At 48.6% G+C, this 25,379-nt stretch overlaps 1 protein-coding gene across 7 annotated transcripts; it reads left to right on the plus strand.

The window, feature by feature from the left end:
* The first annotated feature begins 4,923 nt into the window (after positions 1-4,923).
* Sh2d6 (SH2 domain containing 6) lies at positions 4,924-25,379 on the plus strand. 7 transcript variants are annotated; one of them, XM_074050095.1, is made up of 18 exons: positions 4,924-6,121; positions 15,812-16,083; positions 18,125-18,150; positions 18,518-18,552; positions 18,950-19,014; positions 19,109-19,238; positions 19,798-19,889; positions 20,447-20,507; positions 21,306-21,328; positions 21,748-21,808; positions 22,187-22,250; positions 22,482-22,512; positions 22,641-22,665; positions 22,849-22,926; positions 23,102-23,157; positions 23,409-23,492; positions 23,657-23,815; positions 24,466-25,379. In XM_074050095.1, exons 2-18 carry the CDS (start codon positions 16,060-16,062, stop codon positions 24,580-24,582), a joined length of 1,131 nt encoding a protein of 376 aa, XP_073906196.1. In that variant the 5' UTR covers positions 4,924-6,121; positions 15,812-16,059; the 3' UTR covers positions 24,583-25,379. The 7 variants fall into 7 exon arrangements, with proteins under 7 accessions (XP_073906196.1, XP_073906199.1, XP_073906200.1 ...); XM_074050098.1 differs by lacking the exons at positions 4,924-6,121; positions 24,466-25,379 and adding exons at positions 8,608-10,441; positions 24,245-24,373; XM_074050094.1 differs by lacking the exon at positions 4,924-6,121 and adding an exon at positions 8,618-10,441.

Below are 25,379 nucleotides of genomic sequence, written 5' to 3' on the forward strand. Positions count from 1 at the left end.
CTCCTTCATCTACCACCAGGATGCTTGCTTAATAGACCTACAAGTCTCAAGAAGGGTCAGAGAGGGCAAGTCACTCCTCCAGGGTCACGCTGCTAATTCAGTAGCAGAATCAGGATTCTAACCCAGGCTAGTCTGACCTGCACCATCTCACCCTTCTCTGTGGACACCAGTCTCTGTGGGCACCAGGAAGCTGGACTTTGAGGAAATGGGCCAGACAGCAAATGGTAGACACTTTTGCTAAGACACTTCTGCCTGGGGAAATCCACCAAGATGTCAGCTGACAACATCAGAATGAAGCTAAGGCACATGACAGGGTGGTACGAGGCCTTTTGCGTTTCTTGCAGGATTTCCAGCCAGAATAAGTTTCTCTGAGGCTCACTGAGAGGCTTGAAACAGCTCCAGCCCTGGCTCTGTCTGCCCCTTGCCCTCTGGACAACCTCTGCAGCCACATTCCATGGAAGAATGCTAGAAACCATACTTCTCCTGCTTGTCTGCCATACTGTTTTTTCCTGGTGGGACTGGAGTTTGAATTCTGGGCCTGTCTGCTTTGACCACCTCTGCTCACCCTGCAGACTCCCGTACATACTCCACCTCTGACGCTTCCTCCTCAGTGCACCCCAGGCCTCCAGGCATCCAGACAAACCACTGCCTACAACTACCTAAGGGAACGCTTTTTCGTCACACCCCACTAGCAAAGGTGGATTTGTATCCATGGGTAACCTAGCCTACCTCTAGACAACTGGGCCTCACCAAGGCTCTGCTAGACATGATTCTCCCAAAACATGTCCAGTTTTTATACTTTTTAGGCCAAATTTACAGCGAAACGCACAAATCATATTCACAGTTTGATAGTTTTGACAGACACAACACCTGTGTAACCCTCATACCTACCAAGGTACAAAACACTTCCACCTCAGAAAGTTACCTCACTACTGTGGGTTATCATGGGCCACACATGTGCCTCCTCCACCACACTGTTAGTTACATCCAGCCCTGGGACCATGTCAAATCATCCTTTTTTTTGGGCAGCACTAGGGTTTGAACCCAGGTCCTCACACTTGCTAGGCAGGCACTCTTAGCACTTGAGCCACTCCACCAGCCCTTTTTTTATGATGGGTTTTTTTCAAGGTAGGATCTATTTGCCCGGGAACGGCTTTGGAACGTTTGGAACGCTATCCTCCTGATCTCTGCCTCCTGAGCAGCTATGATTGCAGATGTGAGCCGCAAGCGCCTGGCTCAAGTCATCTTGTAACCTCAGCACCCACAGGTAAATGACACTCAAATTTTTTTACTGAATATGTTAACAGATTAGAGAGCAAAATTCCACGTTCCCAGGGTGTGGTGGCTCACCTAGTTACTCAGGAGGCGGAGATTAGGACAGCAGTTCTAAACCAGCCTTGCAAAAAAGTTCCCAAGAACCCATCTGAACTAAGCTGGGCATGATGGTACATGTCTGTCATTCCAGCTAGGTGGGAAGTGTAAATAAGAGGAATGAGGTCCAGGAAGGCCCCAGCATGAAAGCGAGACCCTATTTGAAAAATTCTTAAAGCGAAAAGTGCTGGGTGTGTGGCTCAAGTAGAGGCACTATACAAGGCCCTGAGTTCAAACCCCTGTACCACCAAAAAATAAAAAAAACCAAACAATTTCATATTCTATTCTAGTACTGCCCCAGCCTCTGGCTCCTGAGATAATCACTTAAGCCTTAGCCTTTTATCACAACTTGCTCACCTATGAAGCAAGGACAGACACCTCCTATGAAGCAAGGCTCTTTGAAAAGAATGCAGGCCTGGACATGTGTTATTGCCATTATTATTAATAAACTCCTACTTGTAGAACAAATATCTGGCTGATAAATCAAGAGAGGGGGGGAGAGGCATCCGGCACCAATCACTGAGTGTTGGGCTCTGGCTTACCCGAGACAGCCATCTTTCTGCTTCATGCCCAGGGGCACAGGGTATGGACTGACTTCCAGTGCTGAGAGTTTTCTGGAAAGGCAAAAGTGTCTCCCTAGCAAGACTTTTTTTTGCGGTATTAGGGTTTGAACTCAGGGCCTTACACCTTGAGCCACTCCGCCAGCCCTTTCTTTGTGATGGGTTTTCTCGAGATAGGGTCTTGTGAACTATTTGCCCCAGCTGGCTTCGAACCACAATCCTCCTGATCTCTGCCTTCTGAGTAGCTTGATTGCAGGCGTGAGCCACTGGCGCCTGGCTCCTGACAAGTTTCTGACCTGATTTCTATTGGCCTGGCTTTGGTCCTCTCTGTGTTTTAGTTTTCCATCTTTAAGATGAAGACCCTAGACTAGGAGAGTTCCTATGGCTCCTCTAACTCCATTACAGAGGTGTAGCGCAGGCTGAGCTGCTGCCTTTCCTTATTGTGAGGGATGTGTGGCAATACTTAACAGTTTCTACTCAAAATTCCCCAAAATGGGGCTAAAGGGGTGGCTCAAACTGTAGAGGACCTGCCTAGTAAGCTCTCAGTTCAAACCCTAATGCAGCCAAACAAAATTCTCCAAAATATTCCTTGAAAGGTATTGACTCAGGATGCTGGCATTAAACTTGATGCCAATGACTTTTGCAGCATCATTTCAGAGGCCCTGAGCAATGGTTGGATATCTAGCATCTAGATGGCCATATTTTATTAATAAAGCTAAAGATTCGGAAAGTTTTTCGACTTTTTTGGTCGTGATACTGGGGTTTGAACTCAGGGCCTCATGCTCATATACTAGATAGGCACTTTACCACTTGAGCCTCTCCACCAGCCCTGTTTTGTGTTGGGTAGTTTTGAGTTAGGGTCCCAAGGACTATTTGCCCAGGCTAGCTTGAAACTGAAGTTCTCCTGGTCTCTGTTTCCTGAGTAACTAGGATTACAGGCACGAGCTACCAGCACCTGGCTTGTTTTGTTTTCCCTAATTCACTGCTGGGGATTCAGAGGCAACCAGGACAGTAACATCTGGAATTCTTTGGCGACCTCTTGGGAAAGTGGGACTGTCCCATACAGCATGAGTGGGCAGGCTAGGGGGTGGGGGAGCTCAGGAGGAGCATTGGAGTCTGGGAAGAATACTGTGTGACTAGGATGGGAGGGGTTGGTCCCCCAGAGGACAGGTTTACCCCTTTACAGCCAGGGTCACAGGAGGTCCTCAACACCACCATAACAGCTAATACTATTAGGTTTTATGTTAGGTATTATGCACTCAGATATTGAGTGCATGCAGTACATTCCATATGATTTTATTTAATCCTCCCATTTACTTTCTTAAGTACATCCTCTTACTATGATCATTATAAAATGAGGAAACAGAAATGAAGTGAGGTGAAAATAACCTGCTTCATGAACCACTTAGGAGGTGGCAGAGGTTGCCTAGGGAACCCAGTGGTAGAGCTCACCCTGTTCCCCTAGTGCCTGCTTTGAGTCCTTTAGCATGCAACCAGTTATACCTTGCTTTAAAAAAAAGTTTTAGACAATTAAAAAAGAAACAAATTTCAAAATAGTAAAAAATGATTATAAACTCATGAAAATAGTGCAGAGAACTGATGCAGGCCACAAACTATATGAATTTTGAAAACATTCTGCTAAAAGAAGGCAGTCACAAGGGACCACACATCATATAACTCCATTTATATGAAATGGCCAAAACAGGCAAATCTATAGAAATAGAAGGTAGATTAATGGGTACCTAGGGATAGAAGGATTGAGAGGTAGAGGTGTGGGAGGGGTGGTTGCTAATGAGTACAGGTTTATAGTTGGGTAATGAAAATTGTTCTGAAATTAGATTGTAGTGATGGTTACACAACTCTGAATATACTAAAATATTGAGCTTTTCACTTTAATTGGGTGGATTATATGGAATGTAATTTATATCTCAATAAAGCTGTCAACAAGCAAAAATACAAAAGAGCTTTGTAAAAAGGTCTTTATAACTTTGAGTGATAAGGCCATCACTGATCCATTTGTACCCCATTTGTTAAAAAATGTGTGAAGGCCTATGAACCTATCCCCTAGCTTCTCACATAAGTATACTAAGTGTACCTCTCCCCTCCGTTTTTTTTTTTTTTTTTGAGACAGGGTCTCACTGTGTTGCTCAGACTGTCTTAAACTTGAGATCCTCCTGCTTCAACCTCCCATGTGCTGGGGTTAAAGGTGCTCACCACCCCCAGCTCCCAGCTTGTACCTTCCCTTTTAAAGTGAGGCCAGAGAAGACCCAGGGCCTTTTCTTCAGAGCCCCCAGTTCAGATTCTGATAACACCTCACTCATACCTTGGCTTTAAGTTACTAAATACCCCCTCCCCAGATACACACACACACACACACACACACAATTTCATTTTCTTGATTTTCAAAGCAAACTGTGGGCCAGAGTTGCCCATATGTTTTCTTGGGCAGGACAGACTTCCTCCCTGGGTTCACCTCTGTAGAGTTAACAAATAAAGATGTTTTTAGGCTGGCGGTTATGACTCTTGCCTGTGATCCCAGCGTTCGGGAGGCTGAACAGGAGGATCTCAAGTTTCAGGCCAGCTACATAGCAAGACCCTGTCTCAACAAAACAAAGGTTTTATCAGTCAACCCTGTAAGGCATTCAGTCTCAATGTGCACAGACTTGCGCAGGCCTGTTCAATATTTTGAGACACCACTGATTGCACACTCAAGAAAGAAAAGGACCCTGGACCCTCTGGCCAAGTCCTCACTCGCCAAGGGGGTGGACACCGGCCAGGACGCTCCCCCCTTGGTGCCTAAATTTGCCATCTAGAGCTTTATCCTACAGGCGCAAGCAGCCACATGGCCGGGCTGGCGTAAAGGATCCAGGTTCGCCAAGCACATTCGCACAGACCCAGGGACTGCTAAAAAACCAGGACAGCGTAGAGCACCACGCCGGGCCCCGAGTGCTGCCACTCCCCCCACTCAGGGCCGAGCGCCTGCGAACTACAATTCCCAGCAGGTAGCGGGCCGCAGGGCGGGGCCTCGGGAGCCGCGGCCTGCGATCGTCCGCTACACCCAGGATTTAGGGTCCTCGGAGGTGATGTCAAAACGACGGGAACGCTACGGCACACCTCGGGACACACTCGCACGCGAGCACGCACGTACGCACACGCGCGCGTGCCTGTCGTTCTGGCCCCGCCCCTACAAACTACATGTCCCGGCAGGCAGCGGACCGCGGGGCAGGGCCTCGGTTGCTGATCTCTGGGGGTAACGAAGTCACGCTTGGTGGGATCCTGTTATCCCGGTGAGGCTGCCCACAGAAGAACAGGGTTTTGTCTCCTTGCAGGCGTGGCTCCCCGTCCCTGCACGCACGGCTTGACCTTGGAGCCGCCGGTCCGAACCCTCTGCAAATCTGAGTTCCATCCCTTCTTCCCGACCAGGCTGGGGCTACTGGGGAAAGAACGGACTGGGGCGGGATGCGGGTTTGGACCTACAGTCAGTAGGACCGCAGAGTGCGCATCCCTGACTCTTCCTCCATCTCCTGGAGCAAATTTCCTGCCCTAGAGCGAGAAGCAACTCAGACCCTGAGGTGGAGTCCCCCTGTGGCCTATAGGTCTCCTGGAGGAGCCCAGGAAAAGCCTGAGTCCTTCACATCCCAGGGTCTAGGTCTGGGGCTGTTGAGCTTTTGCACCCAGGCATCACCGTTACGTGGCAGAACCAAAGTGAAAGATGGAAGCTACTAGAAGATAATAAGCAAGGCACTCGTATTTAGCATCCTCTGTCTCAAATGATTCTGCTCACAAGTAGGCATCAGTGTCACAATTCTTGTCCTAACTTCCCAGGTTGCCGAAGGAGCTTCTGCGGGGCTACAGAAGGGACTTACCCAAACCCTTCAGTGCAAATCGGTCGGCTGGGTGGGATGAGCAATGCTGAGGCCCCACTTCATCCACTCTCCGTGACCAGGGTAGCCTCTCTCCAGAGGCCTCTTCTCAGCTGATTTCTGGCTCCCAAGTGGAGACTCAGGTTACACCTGTATCGGGAGCAGTGACACCACAGTGGCAAGGAACACTTTGGACTTTCTGTCTCCAACCCCATTTTCAGCTTTTAGACTTTGGGGATCTGGGTATATACTGCTGCATACTTGATCATCAAGGTAGACAGGAAAATACAATGGTTATGAAGACATATCCATGATGCTCTAATGTCGGTAAGATTTCAGTCTTCTGTAGTTAGGTGGAGACCTTCTTTCCTAGAAATATTCCATTTAATCTGGAAACAATTAGGAGCAACTCCTACTCCCAAATCAAAAAGAGTAGTTTCCCCACATTCTCGTGATAGCAAAGGTGAGGTTCATATTAACTGTCTCTAAGCATGCCCATTTGCATCTGGAAATTCCTTGGAGACTTGATTTTCTGAGTCTTACTATTAAGACAATCAGCCTTTTGTTAAGTAGCCTTCTGCCCTTAGAAGAGATAGGTACCATAAAAACTTGGGGGCAGCCACTGTCTCAGCCCCTGGTCTCAAAGAGTACATTCCTTAGCCAGGCACTGGTGGTTCACGCCTATAATCCTAGCTACTCAGGAGGCAGAGATCAGGAGGAACAAGGTTCCAAACTAGCCCAGGCAAATAGTTTGTGAGACCCTATCTCAAAAAAAAAAATCCCATCACAAAAAATGGGCTGGTGGAGTGGTTCAAGGTATAGGCCCTAAGTTCCAAACCCCAGTACTGCAAAAAAAAAAAAAAAAAAATAATAATAAATAGCCCATTCTTTCACTATGAAAAAAATATTGTTTTGCTATAAAAAGTGATGAATTAAACAGAAATTGTATTTCCCAACTCTTCAATGATTATTACAAACATGAAGTATCTTTCTAAAAGTGTCCCAAATGAAATAAAACGTACATCAAAGTAAAGTACTTATTTTTTTTGGCAGTACTGGGGTTTGAACTTACGGCCTCATGCCAAGTGCTCTACCACATGAGCTACTTCAAGAGCCCAAGTACTTGTGGCATGAAGAAATATTTTAGGTTATAATACTCTCACATTACTTTTAACCATTTGGAATGTTCTGTGTATAGACCACGTTTTAAGTGGCTTTGCGCGAGCTTGTGTGTGTGTGTGTGTGTGTGTGTGTGTGTGTGTGTGTGTTGCTGAGGATTGAACTCAGGGCCTTACACGTTAGACAGGCATTCTCCCACTGAGCTATATCCTCAGCTCACGTATTTGTTTTTGGGTTTTTTTGAGACAAAGTCTTGCTTATGTAGCCCACACTGGCCTCAAACTTCTGATGCTTCTGCCTCAGTCTCCCTAGTGCTGGAATTACAGGTATGTGCCACCATGCCTGGCTCCACATTTTAAACATTTTTTTTTTCTTGGTGGGAATGGGGTTTAAATCAGGGTTTTGCACTTGCAAAGCAGGTGCTCTACCTCTTGAGCCACACCTTCAGTCCATTTTGCTTTGGTTATTTTGGAGATGGGGGTCTCTAGAACTATTTGCCCAGGCTGGTCTTAAACATTTTGAAAGACATGAAATATTTAAGAAACTTTAAAAAAGAACAACTACAAGTACAGGATTTGAGGAAGATAAAGATCAGATCTGCTTTGTACATAAAATGAGACGACCTGGAAGAAGGTGGGAGTAAAAAAGAATAACAGGGCAAATTTGATCACAGTACATTATACACATGTATGGAAATATCACAATGAAATTCCTTTGTACAATTAATATATGCTGGAGAGAGAGAGAAGACAATATACAACATTAATCTTTCCATCACGTTTGTTAAGAAACATCTCCCATGTTTAGTATTAAAAATAATGTTCTTGTTTAGAAAAAAAATCAAGACATCATTTGACTGTCACAGTCTATCTTTTCCTAGATTTTATACTTTTTCCTTTTTCTTGCGGTACTGGGGTTTGAACTCAGGGCCTTCACCTTGAGCCACTCTGTCGGCCCTTTTTTGTGAAGGGTTTTTTCAAAATATGTCTCAAGAACTATTTGCCTGAGCTGGCTTCAAACTGAAATCCTCCTGATCTCTGCCTCCTGGGTAGCTAGGATTACAGGTGTGAGTCACTGGTGCCTGGCTTGGTGGTAACATTTTCATCTTAACATAAAATACTTCACCAAGAGAAGACCACTATTATTTAAAACTACTCCTTCATTCAGTTTCCTGATTTGAGTAGAAGCTGATGAATTTCCACAGAAGCTGGCTAACCAGGCCACAGGAAAGGTCTGAAAGTCTCTAAAAGGTGTTCAGTTATAGAAGTGTTTTCTTACAACCTGGAGGCAGTCATTCATCACTTGCTGCGAACTCAATCTTCAGAGTCACGCACAGGATCTACATTCTTGGATGGAGAGGCTTGGAGCTGGCATTCTGCAGGCAGTGCTGTGCAAGCTCTGCAGAGAGACTTTGATCTGTGCTACAGGGTGCTTATGCTGGCCCCACAGGACGTGGAGGGGCTGGAAATCTTACTATTAAATTGCAAGCTTCTGCATTCCAGGGCTTAGCACCTGACTGCTGTGTCATTACAGCCTGTGTGACTTGCCATGTGTCAAAAGCCATTTAATGCCTGTCCCTGCTTCCTGAAGATCCAAATGACAGGGTGCGGTTAGTCACGAGGCAGTGTTACTAAGTCATTTCAGGAAATGTTGCCAAGGGTAAGGAGTAGAAGATGTTGGGTTCTTTCGTTTTAAGGAGCTTTCCTCTGTTTTATCTTCCTGGTAATTAAGGCCTGGACCTCTGGCGGATGCCCCTTCCTTGGTCAGCCTCAGGGTCCTGGGAGTTGAGTAACAGATTGCCATGCTTATCCTCACCACCAGGAGGCGCCCTTTCCCTGTGGAACGACTGTTTAAGTCCCTGTAGTGACTGGGAGTGAGGGGACTTGTGGGTTGTGGCCCTCTGTACGTAATCAAATGGCTTTTGGCCTGAGGCCCAGTGTCTATCTACTCTATGGTCTTGGCTTTTCCGTTGGTGAAAGGTAGAGAGGATGATCTCAGGGCCCTCCGCCTATGGAGGAAGGATGTGGAGATGGACAAACATCCGTGAGCCTCAGTGCCTGTCTCCCTTAAGGGGAAGGGTAGAAAGTTAGGCTGATTTTCTGAACCTTCTCCCCTTACCAGTCCTGTGAGAAAGGAAGAGGGAAGAACAGAAGATGCTGCCAGGCTCTGAGCCAAAGGAGGAAGTCTAAGCAGGCCTGTGGGACATCAGTGGGAGAATGGGGAGGGTGTAGTGCCTGGGAAGGGGGGAGGATAGTCACTCCCTCTGGAAGGTAGAGGAAAGGACCCAGTGGGGTGGGGAAGGTCAATCAAAGGTATCCAGAGAAGTCAGTCCTTGGTCACTCTGCATTTAGACAAGTAGGTTGTTTTCAGCAGATAGTCAGGGAAGGGCCCTTACTGTGCCTTTCATCTAGGCCTGGTAATTGGTGACATATGGGCAGGAAAGGAGCAAGACTTGGGCCTTTCAAAGAGATCAAGTCTGTTTACAGAGAGAAGGGCTTTCTGCAGGTGGTGAAGAATGAGTGAGATTTGAATATGCAGCTATGACAAATATTGATCGAAGGCCTGCTGTGTGCCAAGCTGTAGGACAGGCACTTGGGATTTGGCTGTGAAACTCACAGACATGGGAGCTGCCCATTTATAGCGCTTATAGTTGAGAGGGGGTGTCTGCAGTCTAGCTCTGAAATAAACGTGTAGACTCAATTTCCACTGGAATCAGGAGAGTAGGGCTGGAGGGGTGCCCTGGCCTGGGACCTCTCACTGAGAAAAGGTTCCCCTCAACTGTGGCCTGCAGCAAGGTGGGGAAGGAGGCAGTGTTCCCACAGAGGAATGGCAAGTACATGGCTCCCAGATAAAAAAAAAAAAAAGGAGGCTGTGAGGCTGAAAGGGTTGGAGAAGCCATGTGTTGTTCAATTTCCCCTACCCTCGACCTCAGCCAGGCTTCTCAGCACTTGGGAGACTGAGGTAGGAAGATAAAAATTTTGAGGCTAGCCTGGGCTACATAGAAGGAGAAGAGAGAGGGAAGGGATTTGCAGAACAAGAAGTGGAGGGAATAGGGTTGGGCTATGGGAGAAGGAGGGTCATCTTTTTGGTTTTTTGGTTAGTAAAATTTTTGGAGTGTGGTATGCATAAAAAAGAGTCCTTTTTAGTTTTGTCTTTTTCCTTCCTTCCTTCCTCCCTTCCTTTGTCTTTCTTTTCATCTATATTTTGCCACGTATTAAGCCCTCTGTTGTATTCTGTAAGGACTGGGTAAGACTGTCAATTTCTTCCTACTCAAATTTCCCTAAATCCAAGGATGCAGAATGGGCTACCTTGGCCCCAGTCGTATGGGGAAGGCTAATGCTCCAGTGTTCATGATTCCTGGAGAAGCAATGGAGGCGCTGGGGCTGGAGAAATAGGTAGGGCCCAGTCTTACAAAGCAACAAGTGGTTTTCATTCAAGGATCCCTGGGGAGCCACTAGAGCGCTTTCAGCAGAGCTGCAACACAGCCAGATCTACTATGAGCAAAGGTTCTGGAACAGAGCAGGGCAGGTGAGTGGCACTGAGGTACACCACCCTGCAGGGCACAGGGAAGCAGGGTGGTGCCAGCTTAAGCACTTTATCCTAGAGGCCAGTGAAAGCCAGCCTGAACTCTTAGCTCTACCAACACTTGGCAAGTCTGACCAAAGCTAGGGACCTGCTCACAAGAAAAACAGAGGGATAAACTCCACTCTACACTGTGTCCTCTCTCCTTCAGGGCAGAGGGAGGCTGAGTGTGTCCTAGATCTCTGAAACTGCAACAATAAATGATCATACACCAGGGAAGGACGGGGGCAGAGACCCCGGAGGGAGCTGTCAGTCTATTCATTCCCCACTACAGATGGCAGAGGTGTGAAAGAGAGGCTGGTGCCAGCTGGTGCCAGCTGAAGCTAAGCCAAACTTTTTGTTGTGTTTTTTTGTAGTTGCTTGTTTGATTTTGGTGGAACTGAGGCTTGAACTCAGGGCCTAGAGCTTGCTAGGCAGGCACTCTACTGTTTGAACTGCTCTGCCAGCGGGATACTGGGGTTTGAACCCAGGGCCTCACACTTGCTAGGCTCTACCACTTGAGCCACTCCTCCAGCCCTTTTTTGTGTTGAGTATTTTCATGATAGTCTCTTAAACTATTTGCCCTGGACTGGCTTCAAATCACCTCCTGAGTAGCTAGGCTCCCCGCTTCTCCACTAAACCAAATTCTCATCCACCAGCCTGGGACAGCCCCTTCTCTCCCTGAGGCAGGGCACCTCCCTCCAGTAGTCCCTAAACCCAACCACAGAGTTCAATAGGCCTCAGGGCCTCCACCTGGAACATCTAGAGCCTTTAACTCGACCACCTGTTCTGGTAAAGCTATCTTTTTTTTTTTTTTTTTTTTTCTGGCCAAGAGATTCTTTATTGCCGGGTGGGAGAGGGAGAAAGCAGAGAGCCAAGAGAGAGAGGGAGAGAGGGGCAGGGGCTTAAATACCCCTCAGTGGGACTCAGCATGTTCTGATTAGTTAGGATCTTATGGTTCATGCTGATTGGAGGTCGGGGCAGAAGGAGGATTCAAGCTAGACTTGAGGCTGGACTGTGACCCTGGGAGGCAGGACCGTGACCCTGGAAAACAGGAGCTTAAGGGTGCAGTAAGAACTGAAACCTATCGGTGCCATTACTGCCAACATTCCTCCCTTTTTTGTTTGTTAAGGAAGGGGGGCGTTGTGTTCGCTCTGGCTTCTTCGAGCTGGCAAGGGGTGGCGTAGGGGAAGGGAGGGTCAGTTGGCAAACAATGTTGGGGTGCTGAGCCTCATGATGGTGTACACCCAGGCTCCAAAAATGAAGATTTCCTCTTCTCTGAAGTTGATGAAGGTCCCTTGTAGCCACAGGTCATAAAGAGTCTTGGGCCAATCCTCTGACCTCTGCATGGTGGGTATCAGCCAACTATCCTGGCGTTTTGGAGAGGTTGGTATCCCTGAAGGTACAACTGGTTAAATTTTTGATTAGCAATAGAGACATGTGTGTGATACAAGGGAGGAAGCTTAAGAATAGGAGAGCAAGAACATAGGCATCAGGATGGGCATTGGCCAGGAGAACCACTGTGAAATGTTGTTCCCTAGACAATTTCAAGAGTCCTCCAATGCCCTTCTCCTTTTTTCTAATTGTTTCTTGAGAGGTGTAGCCATTGGGGGAGCCCATTGAGCTTGACAGCAGTGGGTGTCATGAGAATGACCAGATGAGGGCTGGTCCATCGAAGTCCCAATGGAGAGGGTAGAATATCCTTTTTGGAGAAGAAGATGCCCTGGTTTAACAGAAATTGTTATAGGGTGGGGCAGGATCTGGTCTGTATGCTCTCTGAGAAGTTTCCTGAGAAGGCAGGTAGCCAGCCAGAGGAGCAGAGTCTGTTGGAGGCAAGTTTTTCTAAGAGAAATGGGTGGCCATACATTATCTAAGACCCAAATAGGAATATTAGGAGGAACATAAAAGGTGTCTGTTCAGGGACTGCATACCTAGGGATCTAAATTCTGCAAAATCCTGTAACTGCCAGGAAAGCTCTAAGCTGTGTTATGGTATGGGGGTTGGGAAACAGAAGATTAGGCTGATGCATTTATGACTCAGTGAGTGAGTCTGTCCCTTTAAGGCCACACCTAGGTAGATGACCTGTGGGAGGCAGGGGCTGTCAGGATTTAAATGTAACACTCTTGGATAAAAGAGAGCTTTAGCTCATTATTTTATATAAATTGATACTTTTAACCTTTTAAATGTTTGTACCACATTTAGATAAAGTATAACATAACACTGTTACAAGGTGGTCATTTAAGACACATAGCAAATATGTAAATGAACTCTGATTTAGTAGTACTTAAAGCTTGACAAGATCAGCAGAAATCACAAATAATTTCTTTGATAAAATCTTTCTCTGTAATGGTTTTTTGTAGATGTTACTCAGAGCTGAACAATATTAAGATAACCTTGTTATTTCATAGACATAGAGGATTTGATTTTAGTTTGACATGACCCTAAAAATCTTTTAGGCAACTCTTAGATTATATTTAACCTTAACTTTATCATACACTGTTGTTGCTGTAAAGTAAAGTTGTTATTTTACATTGACACCTGACACTCTGGAGAGGAAATCTCTGAACTGTTCTGGGCCTCAGTTTCCTCACTTGAAGAGTGAGGGATCCGGTCTAGGTTAAACTACGTTTTTCCACTATGAGACGGCTGAAGTGACATTAATGCCACTTATCTTCTTTACTTTTTTTTTTTTTTTTAGTAATGCTGGGGAATGGTAAAGCTATCTTGAGGACTCAGTGCTCCTTTCCCTTACAGGTTCCTTCTCCACCCCCAGCTTTCCTCTTCCTGTCCCCTTAACCCCCAGCATGGTCAGATCTCCTCCCATGCCACCCACTTGGCACTAACCTCATGTTCAGAAAGTTCTCCTTTCCCTCTTTCTACCCCACTTAAATGTCTGCTTTCCTCTATGAATTCCCATTCCCCTGGGAGAAGAATCATTGCATTATCAGTACCCTTTGGGGGTTTGCCTTTCCACCCTGAATTCCTTGGTTGTCCCATGGTGACCCCTCATCTGACCTGGTCTTGACCTGGCCTTCCACTCCCAGGACTCTGTCTTCTCCTGGAACATCTCTTCCTCCCTCTCTGTGCTTCCTCCTATTGGAAACCTTGGTAACCTTTCTCTCCCTCTTTTTTATTTATTTTTTTCTGTTTTTATTGGTTAGCTTTTTTTTTTTTCATGGTACTGGGGCTTGAACTCAGGGCCTATGCCTTGAGCCACTCCACTAGCCCTTTTTTGTGAAGGGATTTTTCAAGATAGGGTCTTGCTTTGAACCATGATCCTCCTGATCTCTGCGTCCTGAGTAGCTAGGATTATGGGTGTGAGCCACCAGCACCTGGCCTTTATTGGTTAGCCTTCTTTTTTCTTTCTTTCTTTTTTGTGGTACTGGAGTTTGAACTTAGGGCCTTCACCTTGAGCCACTCCACCAGCCCTATTTTTGTGATGGGTTTTTTCCCAAACTATTTGCCCAGTCTGTCTTCGAACTGTGATCCTCCTGATCTCTGCCTCCTGAGTAGCTAGGATTACAGGCATGAGCCATTGGCGCTTGGCATTGGTTAGCCTTTTAAATGATAAAAATAATTTGGGCTTGTCATTAAAAAGTCTTGAGAGTGCTGAGTTCAAACTCCAATACCGCCAAAAAAATAAATAAACAATAAGAAGGTCCTGAGAGTCTAGAAGTAAAGGTGTGACACTGGGTTCTACCTGGTCCCATCTTCCCAGGAGACGCCCATCTCAGGGCTTGGTCTTTGGGCTTCTTGATATCCACTGCAGAGGGCATTTCCTTGATGTTGCAGTTCATCTCTGGATTAGGATTCATTATTGAAAGTAAGGAAAACCAATTTTAGCTCGTTCAGGCTGAAGAGCAATTAATTACAAATTTTCCATAGCTAGGAGAAGGGCACTACCTGCTGTGGGGTCCTGGGCCTAGTTGGAGGGTAGGCAGGAGGGAGGTGACCTTGAGCAGCACTTGGAGTCCATTAATGAGGTCCTATGCACAGATTCACAAGGACTGTGGCCCTGTCAGAAACCCTTTCCCTCCCCCAGTGGGAAATACTTTGTCACCGTCCCCATTTACACAGTAGAAGCCCAGTGAGCTGAGCATGTCCTCAGGGTTGCCCTTTCCATCACTCTGAGTAGCCTCGCCAGGGCAAGGTCTGCATCACACTTTTCCTTTGCTGGGGACTCCTTTGTTCCCAGTGAGTAAGGGCTATGTGTGACTTTAAAAATGTCCTAGGAAAAGTCACATCTCAGAATGTTTCCTTTAGAGTAGTGTTTCTCAAATGTCACTTAACACAAGATGGATCTAGAGTGACTGTTTAAAATAATATAGACCCCCTGTACACCTGTAATCCCAGCTACTAGGGAGATAGAGATTGGGAGGATCTTGGCTCAAGGTCAGCCAGGGCAAAAGTCATCAAGACTGCACACATCTCAACCAATAAAGCTGGTCATGGTGGCAAGTGCCTATTATCCCAGCTACTTAGGAGGCATAAATAGGATTGCAGTTCAGGCCTGGGCAAAAACACAAGACCCTATTTGAAAAATAACTAGGGCTAGAGGTGTGGTTCAAGTGGTAGAGCACCTGTCTAGTAAACATGAAACCCTGAGTTCAAACCCCAGTACCACCAAAAAAAAAAAAAAAAGAAGAAGAAGAAAGAAAGAAGGAATGAGAGAGAGAGTGAAAGAAAGGAAGGAAGGAAAGAAAGAGAGAGGAAGAAAGAAAGAAAAAGAGAAAGGTAACTAAAGCTAAAAGGGCTGGGGTCAGGACTCAAGTGGTAGTGAGCTTGTTAGCAAGTGCAAGGCCCTGAGTTCAAACTGCCATAGTAATAATAATAGTAGACTCCCAAGCCCCTTCAATTCTTACAATCTTGGGTAGAGTCTAGGGATTTAAGATTTTTTTTTTTAAAAAAAAAGGACTCTGAGGATCAAACCCAGAGTCCTCCTGCCCTGTATAACAAATATATCCTAGTAAAAAATTTATAATAAAAAAATTACAAAAAAAAAAATCAGAGTCCTGTATATGTTAGGCAAGTGCTCTACCACTGAGAGGTGGCATTGAACTCTCAGTCCTCCTGCCTCAGTCTCCCAGGTGCTGGGATCTAAGATGCTTAACAAACCCTGTAGCAATTCTTATGATCAGGTAAATGGGGCAAAGGGTGAATTAGACTATCCAGGGCCTGTAAATTATTGCTTGTTCTCATGGAGCTCAGTGGCTGAGATCTGAAAATTTTGAAGAATCATTTTGTCCTCTGGAAGGCCTATAAAATGGATACTCCAGTGCTGCAGGTTGATGTGCATTAAACCTTCAAAATGTGACTGTCTAGCAATTCCATTTCTAGGAATTCGTCCTGAGGGAATAGCTACAGTGTGCACCAACAATCCTGTGCCAAAGATGGAGAAAGAGGATGGTCAAGTCTGCCTGTGATTAGCAAGAGGCCCAGTCCTGCAGTGCCGACTGATAAGGCCATTGAAGCAGCCTCCTTCCTTCCCTCCTCCCAGATCTGTGCAGCCAGTGCCCCTGCCAAGATGGCACAGACTCCATTCTCCACCTGTTCCCTTTCATTTGCCCAGGCCTCAGTATTTGCCTATGCAAAACTTTGAACAGAAGAAGGTGGGTGAGGCCAGGGCAGCGTATGCTGGGAAACTTGCTCAGTTTGGGGTTTGCAATGGGATAGTGTCCAGAACTTTCTGCTCACTCTGAGCTGCAGACACTGATCCTATAGGCGGTCCCTTGGGTAGAGGAGGTTGCCCCTGCCTTGTAGTCCAAATGTGGAAGAAAGGTTAACTGGGGAGTGAAGGACAAGGAGTGAGTCCCTAACCTTGGGTGACAATTGTTTCTTTGTTTTAGTTTTGTCCACTTTTCCCACTGTACCCCCTAGGCTCTCTGTTAAACCACTCCACACTTCGTGGCTTCCTAAGGGTCCATTTACCTGCAGGTCCCAGGAATCAACTGGTCTTTTTTTCTTAAGGTTCTGGCTAGCTTCAAACCTGGGGCTTTGTCTCCAGTACCCCAAGCCTGACGTCCTCCAAAGATATAAGCACCGACCTTTATTTCACCTTTATGCCAAAAGCCAGAGTATCACCAAAATAATAAACTCAAGAAAACTACAGAGCCCTTGAAGTTCTAGCATGCATGATATGATCTGTGTTTCCCCATTTCCTGGTTTAAACAGTCAGACACCAGACCCTGCCCTTGCTTTTATTCCAACTCTTCTCAGAAGCCAGTGTTCCAAAATTCACTTGGATGATAGAACACCTGGAAGTCCTGAACCCTTTAAGGAAGCCCTCAAATACTGATGAGTCTAATTCCATCGTAAGAAAGGAGGGTCCAGATTCCCTTTGAGATTAAGTATTATGAAGCTCAGTGGTTAGCACACAGATTCCGAGTCAGCTCAGGCTGAGTCCCACCTCCAACACTTACCAGTTGTATGACCTTGGGAAAGTTCAACTTCTTTGAGCCTCAGTGTTACAGACTGAATTGTGCCACACACGCACCCCCAATTCATATTCAACATATCTCTAGTTTCCAATGTGGCTGTAACAGGAAGTAAGGCCTCTAAGGAGGCAATTAAGGTTAAACGGGTCATAAGAGTGGGGCCCGAATCCAGTGGTACTACTGGTGTCTTTATAAGAAGAAGGAGTGATACTAGAGCTTGTTCTCTGTACGTGAGCAAACAAGAGGCCATGTGAGGACATGGGGAGAGGCAGCGGTCTCCAAGCCAGGAAGAGAGGCCACACCAGAAACCAACCCCAATGACACCTTGATCTTGGGCTTCTATCCTCCAGAACTGTGAGGAAATAAAATGCCTGTTGTTTAAGCCAGCCAGTCTGTGCTATTGTTATAGTAAGTCCAAACTAATACACTCTGGTTTTTTTTGTTTGAAAAGCAGAGATAAAACTAGTACTTGCATCATAAAGTTACTTTGCAAAAACAATGAGGAAATATTCGTGGAATGTCTGTTTAGTTTTTCTACAGTATCTTCATCACCTGGAATAGTGTCTCCTATATAGAGGATGTTCGATAAATTCCCAAGGAATGAGTAAACACAGCCATCAAAAACTGATGCTGTCCTGCTAACTATGAGAGCCTCTGAGCTTCTCACTATCCTTTATTTCTTTGGTCATAGACCAGTAAGAGTAAGGGTTAATAAAAGTGTCTGCAAGAGATCTATCCCTTAAGGTAATATATGTGAATTTGGAAAGGTGACTGACCAGAGAGCTGAAGAATGCCTTTTAACCTTGACCGAGCTTAGCTCCACTTCCTTGGAGGGGAGGGGGAGGGAAGGCGGGGAGAGGGGCTAGACTACAGTCTTGGGAGGGAGAGCTGGGGCTGGGCCCTGCCTGGGAGTGTCCTGGATGAAGTCCATTTGGGGTGGGAGGCCATGTAGGTCCACCTTCCTGGTATTCAGGAGATGCAAATAATATTGATACCTGGGGATAAGAAACAATAGGGCCCCTGTCCCTAGCCCTTTTGTGGCAGATCCTGGGCTCTGGGGAAGCAGAGCTCATCTACCCTTGCCATGGTGAGACTTGGTCCCAGGGCTGCTCTAGGCACACAAACCTGCCTGTCCCCAGGGACCCAGGACTCTGGGCAGGAACAGGCATTCCAGCAGTACTGACCATCCCCTCTCCTGCTTTCTGGTTCTTTCCAGGACAAGCTCATTGGGACCAAGGCCCGGTGAGTACTTGGGCTCCTCTTTCTTCTGCCCTTTTCTCTTGTCCCCCCACCTCTCACCCCACCCTTGCTTTGCTGGCACAACTGTTCTAGGTGTAGAGCTGGCTCTGCCAATCTCCCCTCCCCCTACCTCTATGCACTCATTCATTTGCTTCCACCCCGTCAGCACTGGGGCTGCCCCACTCCCAGCTTCCCTATGTACCAATGCTCTGCCCTGACCTCCTTGTCCTGCTGCCCTGGACCCAGGGCCACCATGTCATACAACTCTTGGGGGACATTCAGTTATGGAAGTGAATGTTCTGGAGTGCAGTGTCTGGCTGACACAAACTTAAGATCCTTCTGGGCAGAGTTGAGTAGAGTCTGCTTGCAGGTTGGGACCACCCCTTCCACCTCCCCGAGGCATAGGTAAGTGACACAGTGGGCCAAGGGGGCACAGCAGACCAGGGTCCCCCACAAGTGGGGTCTCCCCTAAGTGGCTCCACACACCTGCCACCATAGCCCAGGACTGCTTGCTTACTGGGGTCTAACTCTCCCACCTGTCTTGGTCAAAATCGGGGATGCCAGGCAGAACCGGAAGGACACTGGCATAGGTGGACCAGGCAGCTAGGAGGCCCCCTTGACTCCACAGTGCCTACTTCATTGGCCCTGCTGCAGTGCTAGAAATGTCCATCATGAATGGGCTCCAGTTGAAGGATTGACGCCCACTCCCAAGTACAGATGGTTTATTTTATTGGGGAGAGAGCAAGGTATTGTGCTAGAGGAGGATGGGCTGGGAGGAGGTGAGGTCAGTCTGTCTGTCCAGATGCCCCTGCTTGGAGAGAAGATGCCCCATCTCCCTTGCCTACTTCAAGGACCTGGAGAAACAGGGTAAGTCCAGCTGCTGAGGCTGGGGTTGGGAAGGGGGAGGCAGAAGCCATTAGTATCCTGGACATGTTCTGCCCTCCATCTCTCCTGTGCCTAGCATCCCTTCTTGAAGGCCCAGGAGGAGGAAGAAGAGGAGGATAAATATGAGCTGCCCCCCTGTGGGGCTCTGCCCTTCAGTCTGACCCCTGTGCACCTCTCTGACACTGAGGAGGCCTCCTTGTACCTAGGTGAGGGCTGGGAAGTGGGAGGCAGGGTGGTTGAGGCCTGGGTAGGGCAGGAGGCCACCACAAGAGGAGAAAACTCAGGCCTCATCTTTCCTCCCTTTGCTTGTGCAGGAACAGGGAGGAGAGGCCTCAGCTGGCAGTCACTGGGGCCACTAGACTGGGCAGAGAGAAGGATAGAGGAAAAGAGGGAGGAAGGGAGAAGAGAAAGAAGGAGAATGAGGAGGGGAGAGGAGCCTGGGGGTGGGCAGTGTAACCTAGGCAACAGCAGGAAAACAGGAGGCCCAACCAGGTCCCTGGGGCCTCTCCTTCCCTCCTCTAACATCTCAGCACATCCCCTCTGGTGGGCATCCCAACCTCACAGTTCTTGGGCTCCACTGGGTGGGGGCAGGGAAGCTGGCTGCCTCTGGCTGCCATGGAGACGGGGCTGTCAGGAAGCCAATAAGCAGAGAGGAGTAAAGGAGGGAGCAGGAAATGAAAGCTAGTTGGGGAGCGGGAGAAAAATGGGAACCTACACAGGAGGAACTCCCAACCCCCAACCCAAAACACACTGGGTCTTTTCCAGATTGCTCTGGCTCCCAGGATCCATCCAAGCCACTGCCAGCCCCTGCAAGAGGCCTCCTGACAACTCACCCCACCCTAGGCTACCATGTCCCGGTGAGTAAATCTTCGAGGCATCTCATTTGTCAGATCTCCCACATTTGCATTCAAGAGGTCCCGTAAAACTCAAATGTCAGATGCATTGGAAGCCAGAGCCATGTAACTGGCTGTAGCTGCTCCAACTTGCCTGGCTGGTCCTTTCGCCCTTCCACATCAACTTGACTGGACTCTTCCACCTGATCAGTGGAGGGGGCCAGGCTCCACTGTCCTCCCCTGTACTCTGGGCTTGAGGACCCCTCCCTGCCCAGAGTGTGAAGGAGAGTCAGAGCCAGCTCCTATTCCCACTGTGATCCCTGTTATGGACTTTGAAAGCCACCACTCTCATTCTATACTTTACTGGAATAAAAAGAAAAGCAGGGAGAGATTCACAACAAAGAAGGACTACAGAGCAGAGGCTGAGAGAAGTGTGATCCCTTTGGTGCATTGCCTTGCATGCTGTTGTGATTTTTAAAGCTGTGTAGGTACACATATCTCTATCCCATGGAATCCTAGCATCCTTGTACTTCCCTTGCCTCAGTTTCCCTTCTCCCTTACCAGCCCCGTTGTGCCCACAGGTAAAGGCAGCAATGAACCAGCAGCTGGCTGTGAAACAGGCACATGTCTTTGGGAGGCGAGGTATGGGGGACTTCCTCTCTTCTGAGGCTCCACCCTGGGAGGGGAGTCCCCACCACTTTGGGGTACAGTTGAGCTTGCCTCGAATTGGGCTCATGCTTTTCAGGTCTATTGCATTCTTGTGGCTGTACCTCCTTTTTCACTTGCCAAGCAGGCATGCAGTCTAGGTCACATCACCTCCAGTGAATAAATGAGGAGATGGAGTCCAGAGACATGGACTGCTGTGCCCAAAAAGGCACTAAAGAAAGGCCCTGACCCCCAAACCCTGTTCTGCACTGGGTGTGATCTCTGGGTCAGGTGAGGGGCACCTCAGAATGAAGAGGTCAGAAGGGCCTCAGATTGAGACAACTGAGCCCCATCCTCCATCAAAGGGGGATGACCCTTGGGCCACCACTCTGATTTCATCCAAACTATGACTGAGACCTGCCTGTATGGTCAGTGCCCTAGGATTAAGACCCCCAGAACCCTGGGCTGCCAGTACAGGGCAGGACTTCAGGAAGTATTCCTGTCTGAAACAGGCTGAGAGGTAGCCTTTCCCAGCCCAAGGTCAAACTGCTGACCTGAGGCACATTCTGTTTTACTGTGCTCAGTAGCTGGTAAATTCTCATGACCTTGAGGGTGGCTTTGAGTTTGGCCTGGTCCAAAGTTATCTGGAGCAACGCCTGGCAAGTCAAGTCAGGTGACACCACAGGGTTGTGCAGATACCTTCCTCCTGGGACTTCAAAGCTGGGTCTAAGGACCCCTACTCCAGCCCCCTCCTCCCAGCTGCTCTGACTGTCTGCCCTCTCCTTCTCCTTGCAGGGCTGGGTGCACTGTCTAGAGTGGTGAGCCACCCCTATCCCCTACCTCACATGTTAGAGTTCTGGCTAAAATCTGGCAGGGGTTGGGGGGGGGCTGGGGAGGCCTGAAAGATCCATGCAGCCCAGGGGAAAGGCCCAGAGCAGGTGTAAACCAGTTGTCCTTAAGGTACAACCCAGGGCTCTTCCTTGACACTGACATTCCTTGATGGATACCTCTTGGGTGCCTCTGAAGGGGAAGGTGCTTATGGGATGGGATGCCCTCTCCCAGGCAGAGGAGCAGTTTTAATCATCCATGCTGGCTCCCAAAAAGAGGAGGTAAGGAAGAGAGTGAGGTGCCCAGAGCCACACCGCCCCCAATTCATGACTCCTTCTCTGTCCTGCCCTCCACTGCTTGAGGCAAAGGCCTTCAAACCCATAGTCACATACACCACTCCCTACCTTAGTTTCCAGGCCCTGCAAAGAACCCTAATGAGGACATCTACGTGGAGTGTGAGCCTGATCCAGGTGAGTGCCTTCCTTCCTTCCAGACCATTGTGTCCCTGAGGCTATCAGCTGCCCACAGCACAGATGCATTCTCTGTTCCCATCTCCCTTCTCTCTCCCACATCCTTAGCAATACACACTCACAGGGACATCTTCACTTCTGCCTTTGATCCAGGTTGATTGACCCACCCAGCACCTACTAGGGAGGCTACCCCCTTAGACCAAGGGCTAGGTGGAGCTTCTCAGCTGCTGTGGCCAGGATGGCATCTCCTTCTGGTTGGAAGCACTCCCACAGAACCCAGGCCACAGAGGTGTGGCAGCTGTTCTCAGCCCCTCCCTAACCAGCCTGACTTTCCCTGCCTGGTACCAGGCCAAGCCCAGCCTGTCTTCTCTATTTCAGCCCCAGCTTTGACTAAACCCCTGATGTATCCAGTTCCTCTGCCAAGGACATCTGTGGTGCCCAGGTGGGTGCTCCACCAGATGCACATGCTCTGACATGAGAAAGAGACTGCAAGAGAGTGGGAGAGAGCACCCATCAAGCTACTCCAGCCTTAACTATGGGATGGGACCTCCTTGCATTGTCTCAGGGTTGCTTGGGTGGTGGCAGGGCCATCTTGGGATTCTGGATTCACTGGGTTCTTTCTCCTGAAGGCGATAAACACCCTGAGCTCTGTTCCCCAATTTGCTTCCTGCAGGCCCACCATGGCTCCCCAAGAAGATCACAATGTAAGAGGCTAGTGGTCAAGGGGGAAGTGAGCTGTGAGGGGCCAGAGGGAGGCCCAGGGTGGGATTTTAGGCCCTGGGCAGGGACCTGCAGGGTCAGCTCTCCTCTCACCAGACCTCCTGTTTTCCAGGGAACAGTGGATAGCAACTCTAAAGGTAAGTACATGCATCTCCAGCATGATACAGGAGGTCCTGCTAAGACCTCACCCCTACCTAACTCAGCCTTGCAGGCCACAGACTCCCTCCCAGCCCCCCAGGTCCACTTTGCTGGAGGGAGTCCCTACAGCTCTGACTCCAGCCACCATCAGGCCTGAAAGGAATTTCTTGAACATTTTCCAGGGTCTGCACCAAATAGGGAAGCTCCCTATCTGGGCCCCAAGATCACATCTCACTTGGAAGTCACACAAGGCCTGGCTGGTAGGTCTTACCAGGGTGCCAGACCTAGAAAATAGTGGGAGCACTGGATGCCCTCATTTGGGCTTCAGGCCTCCATACACCCCCTGCCTCTGCTCCTGCCCCTGTAACTTGTTCCCTGGAAACCTTTGCCCAACCCCACCTCAGCCCCAGTTCTATAATCTGCTTCTTTCAACAGGAAGGAGACCATCATTTTCTCTAACAGCCCCCACTGGGAGCAGCTCAGCTGCTGAGGTGAGCAGGAGCTGGAAGCAGGCTGAGGATGAGGGCTGGGGGGAGCAGAGTCTGTGAGTCCTCGCCCAGGCACCCTTGTGGCAAACGGGCACCACCTCTTTCTTCTGCTTATAGGGTTCAGTCTGGGACTGATGGATGAACGCAAATAACTGCACCTGACACATCTCTGAGCTCTCTCTCTCTCTCTCTCTCTCTCTCTCTCTCTCTGTGTGTGTGTGTGTGTGTGTGTGTGTGTGTGTGTGTGTGTGTAGGATGGCAGCCTGCTGGCTCAGCCTTGGTACTCAGGGAACTGTGACCGTCAAGCTGTTGAGAAAGCTCTACTCCACTTCCAAAAGGTAGGCAGCCACGGAACCCTGGGCCTTCTCTGATTTCTCTCCTGCTCACAGGCTGTGGGTGACAGCTGGCAGAAGTAGGAGGCCCAAGGAGGTTTTGGACATCATGGGTCAGAGCTGGGTTGAGTAGTTGGAAGATGAGTTTTATGGCTGGGGTCTCTCCACAGGATGGGGCTTACACAGTGCGCCCCAGCGCAGGGCCTCATGGCTCCCAGCCCTTCACCCTGGCTGTGTTCCTCCGAGGCCGGGTCTTCAACATTCCCATCCAGCAGGTAGATGGTGGACGGCACTATGCCCTGGGTCGAGAGGGCAAGAACCATAAAGAGGTGGGTTCTGGAAGAAGAAGGGGCCAAACAGACAAGGAGGGTATAGAGTGCCATGTTCTGACGCTAGCCAAGAGTATGTGTCTAGGGAAAGCATAGTCTGCATGTTCCCAATGTAGGTAGAAATGACAGAGGCTGAGCCCTGAACTGCATCTCAGACACCTGGCACTTTGAGAAGAAGCCTGTCCTGTTCCACCTGCCATGGCTCAGTCTGTACAGGGTGGAGGTGGGAGCATTTGTACCTATAATGAGATCAGCTGGGAGGAGAGCAGGATCCAGAGAGTCCAGACTCCCACCTACTGCCCCAAGGACTCTACTTTGCACCTGGCATTTGCTGGAGTGCAGACTAGAATCAGTCACCTACCACTCAGTTCTTCACATCAGAGGACCAGAGAAAAGGCACAGCCCTAATGATATTTTTATCTGCCCCAGGAAACCTGAGGCTGACCAACAGCATGCCCACAATGCAGTCACAGGGAAGTTGCGAGAGGCTTGGACTTAGGCAGCAGAATGAAGCTTCATGGGGCAACCGAGCAGGAAAATATCTAGAAAAATGTCCACAAGCCCTCTCACTGGGCCACACAGTTGCCTCAGCAAGTTGCTGGCAGTGTGAAACTCAAAGGACTCACGGATGCCTTTCCTCCTTTGTGCAGCTCTTCTCTTCCGTGGTCGCCATGGTCCAGCACTATGTGAGGCACCCCTTGCCCCTCGTGGACAGACACAGTGGTAGCCGAGAACTCACCTGCCTGCTCTTTCCCACCAAGCCCTGAGGCTGCAGCAACCTACACAACCACCTTTGGTCCACAGTGTGCTCCTTTATCACCTGGCTACCACCTTGGGCTGCCCTCTCCTCTCCTGCCAGTCTCCATCACTCCAGTCCCTTCTGGCCCCAGATGAGAGGCACAGGGAAGGGTGCCCAGAGAAAGAAAGGATCCTGGGACTCTACCGGATACACACCAGAACCCTTCCTACCATCCCTTCCTGCTGCATCTCCAAGACTGGGACACTGCCAGCTTTAAGAATGGCAGTGTTTGCTCTGTCTAATAAGACCTCCAGATTGTCCTGGATGAAGGGATACAGCAGCCTGAAGAAGTTGACCTTCTCAGGAAAGCCAAGCAGCAAGGGACTCCAGGATGCTGCTTGGATAGCAAAGGGAATCTGTTGCCTTCTCTTGGGATCTGAAAAGACCTCTTGATTTCCTTTAAGGGATGGTGTTGCCCTGCTGTCTGTCTTTCTTTCTCTTTTTCTCTCTCTCTCACCCTCCCTCCCTTCCCCCCTTCCTTGCTTCCCTCCTTTCCTTTCTTCTCTCCCTCCCTCTTTTCCTCCCTTCCTGGAGATTGAACTCAGGGCCTCACATTAGCTACCAAGCACTCTAACCACTTGAGCCATGCCCCCAGCCCTTTTGCTTTTTATTTTCATTTATCTTTTCAGTTTATTTTTCAGACAGGGTCTCCTGCTTTGCCTGGGCTAGCCTCCAACTGCCATCCTCCTGTATCTGTCTCCTGAATAGTTGGGATCACAGGCTTTCATCAACACATCAGCACAGCACACTTTTAATAAACATTTT

This window comes from Castor canadensis, chromosome 12 (assembly GCF_047511655.1).
Source record: "Castor canadensis chromosome 12, mCasCan1.hap1v2, whole genome shotgun sequence".
Taxonomy (NCBI): Eukaryota; Metazoa; Chordata; class Mammalia; order Rodentia; family Castoridae; genus Castor; species Castor canadensis.

Coding starts and splice junctions, on each gene's coding strand:
- Sh2d6 (XM_074050095.1), top strand. CDS start 16,060: ATGCAAAACTTTGAACAGAAGAAG. Junction 22,513..22,640: donor CTCCCCAAGAAGATCACAAT/GTAAGAGGCTAG, acceptor CCTGTTTTCCAG/GGAACAGTGGATAGCAACTC. Junction 23,158..23,408: donor GGAGCAGCTCAGCTGCTGAG/GTGAGCAGGAGC, acceptor GTGTGTGTGTAG/GATGGCAGCCTGCTGGCTCA.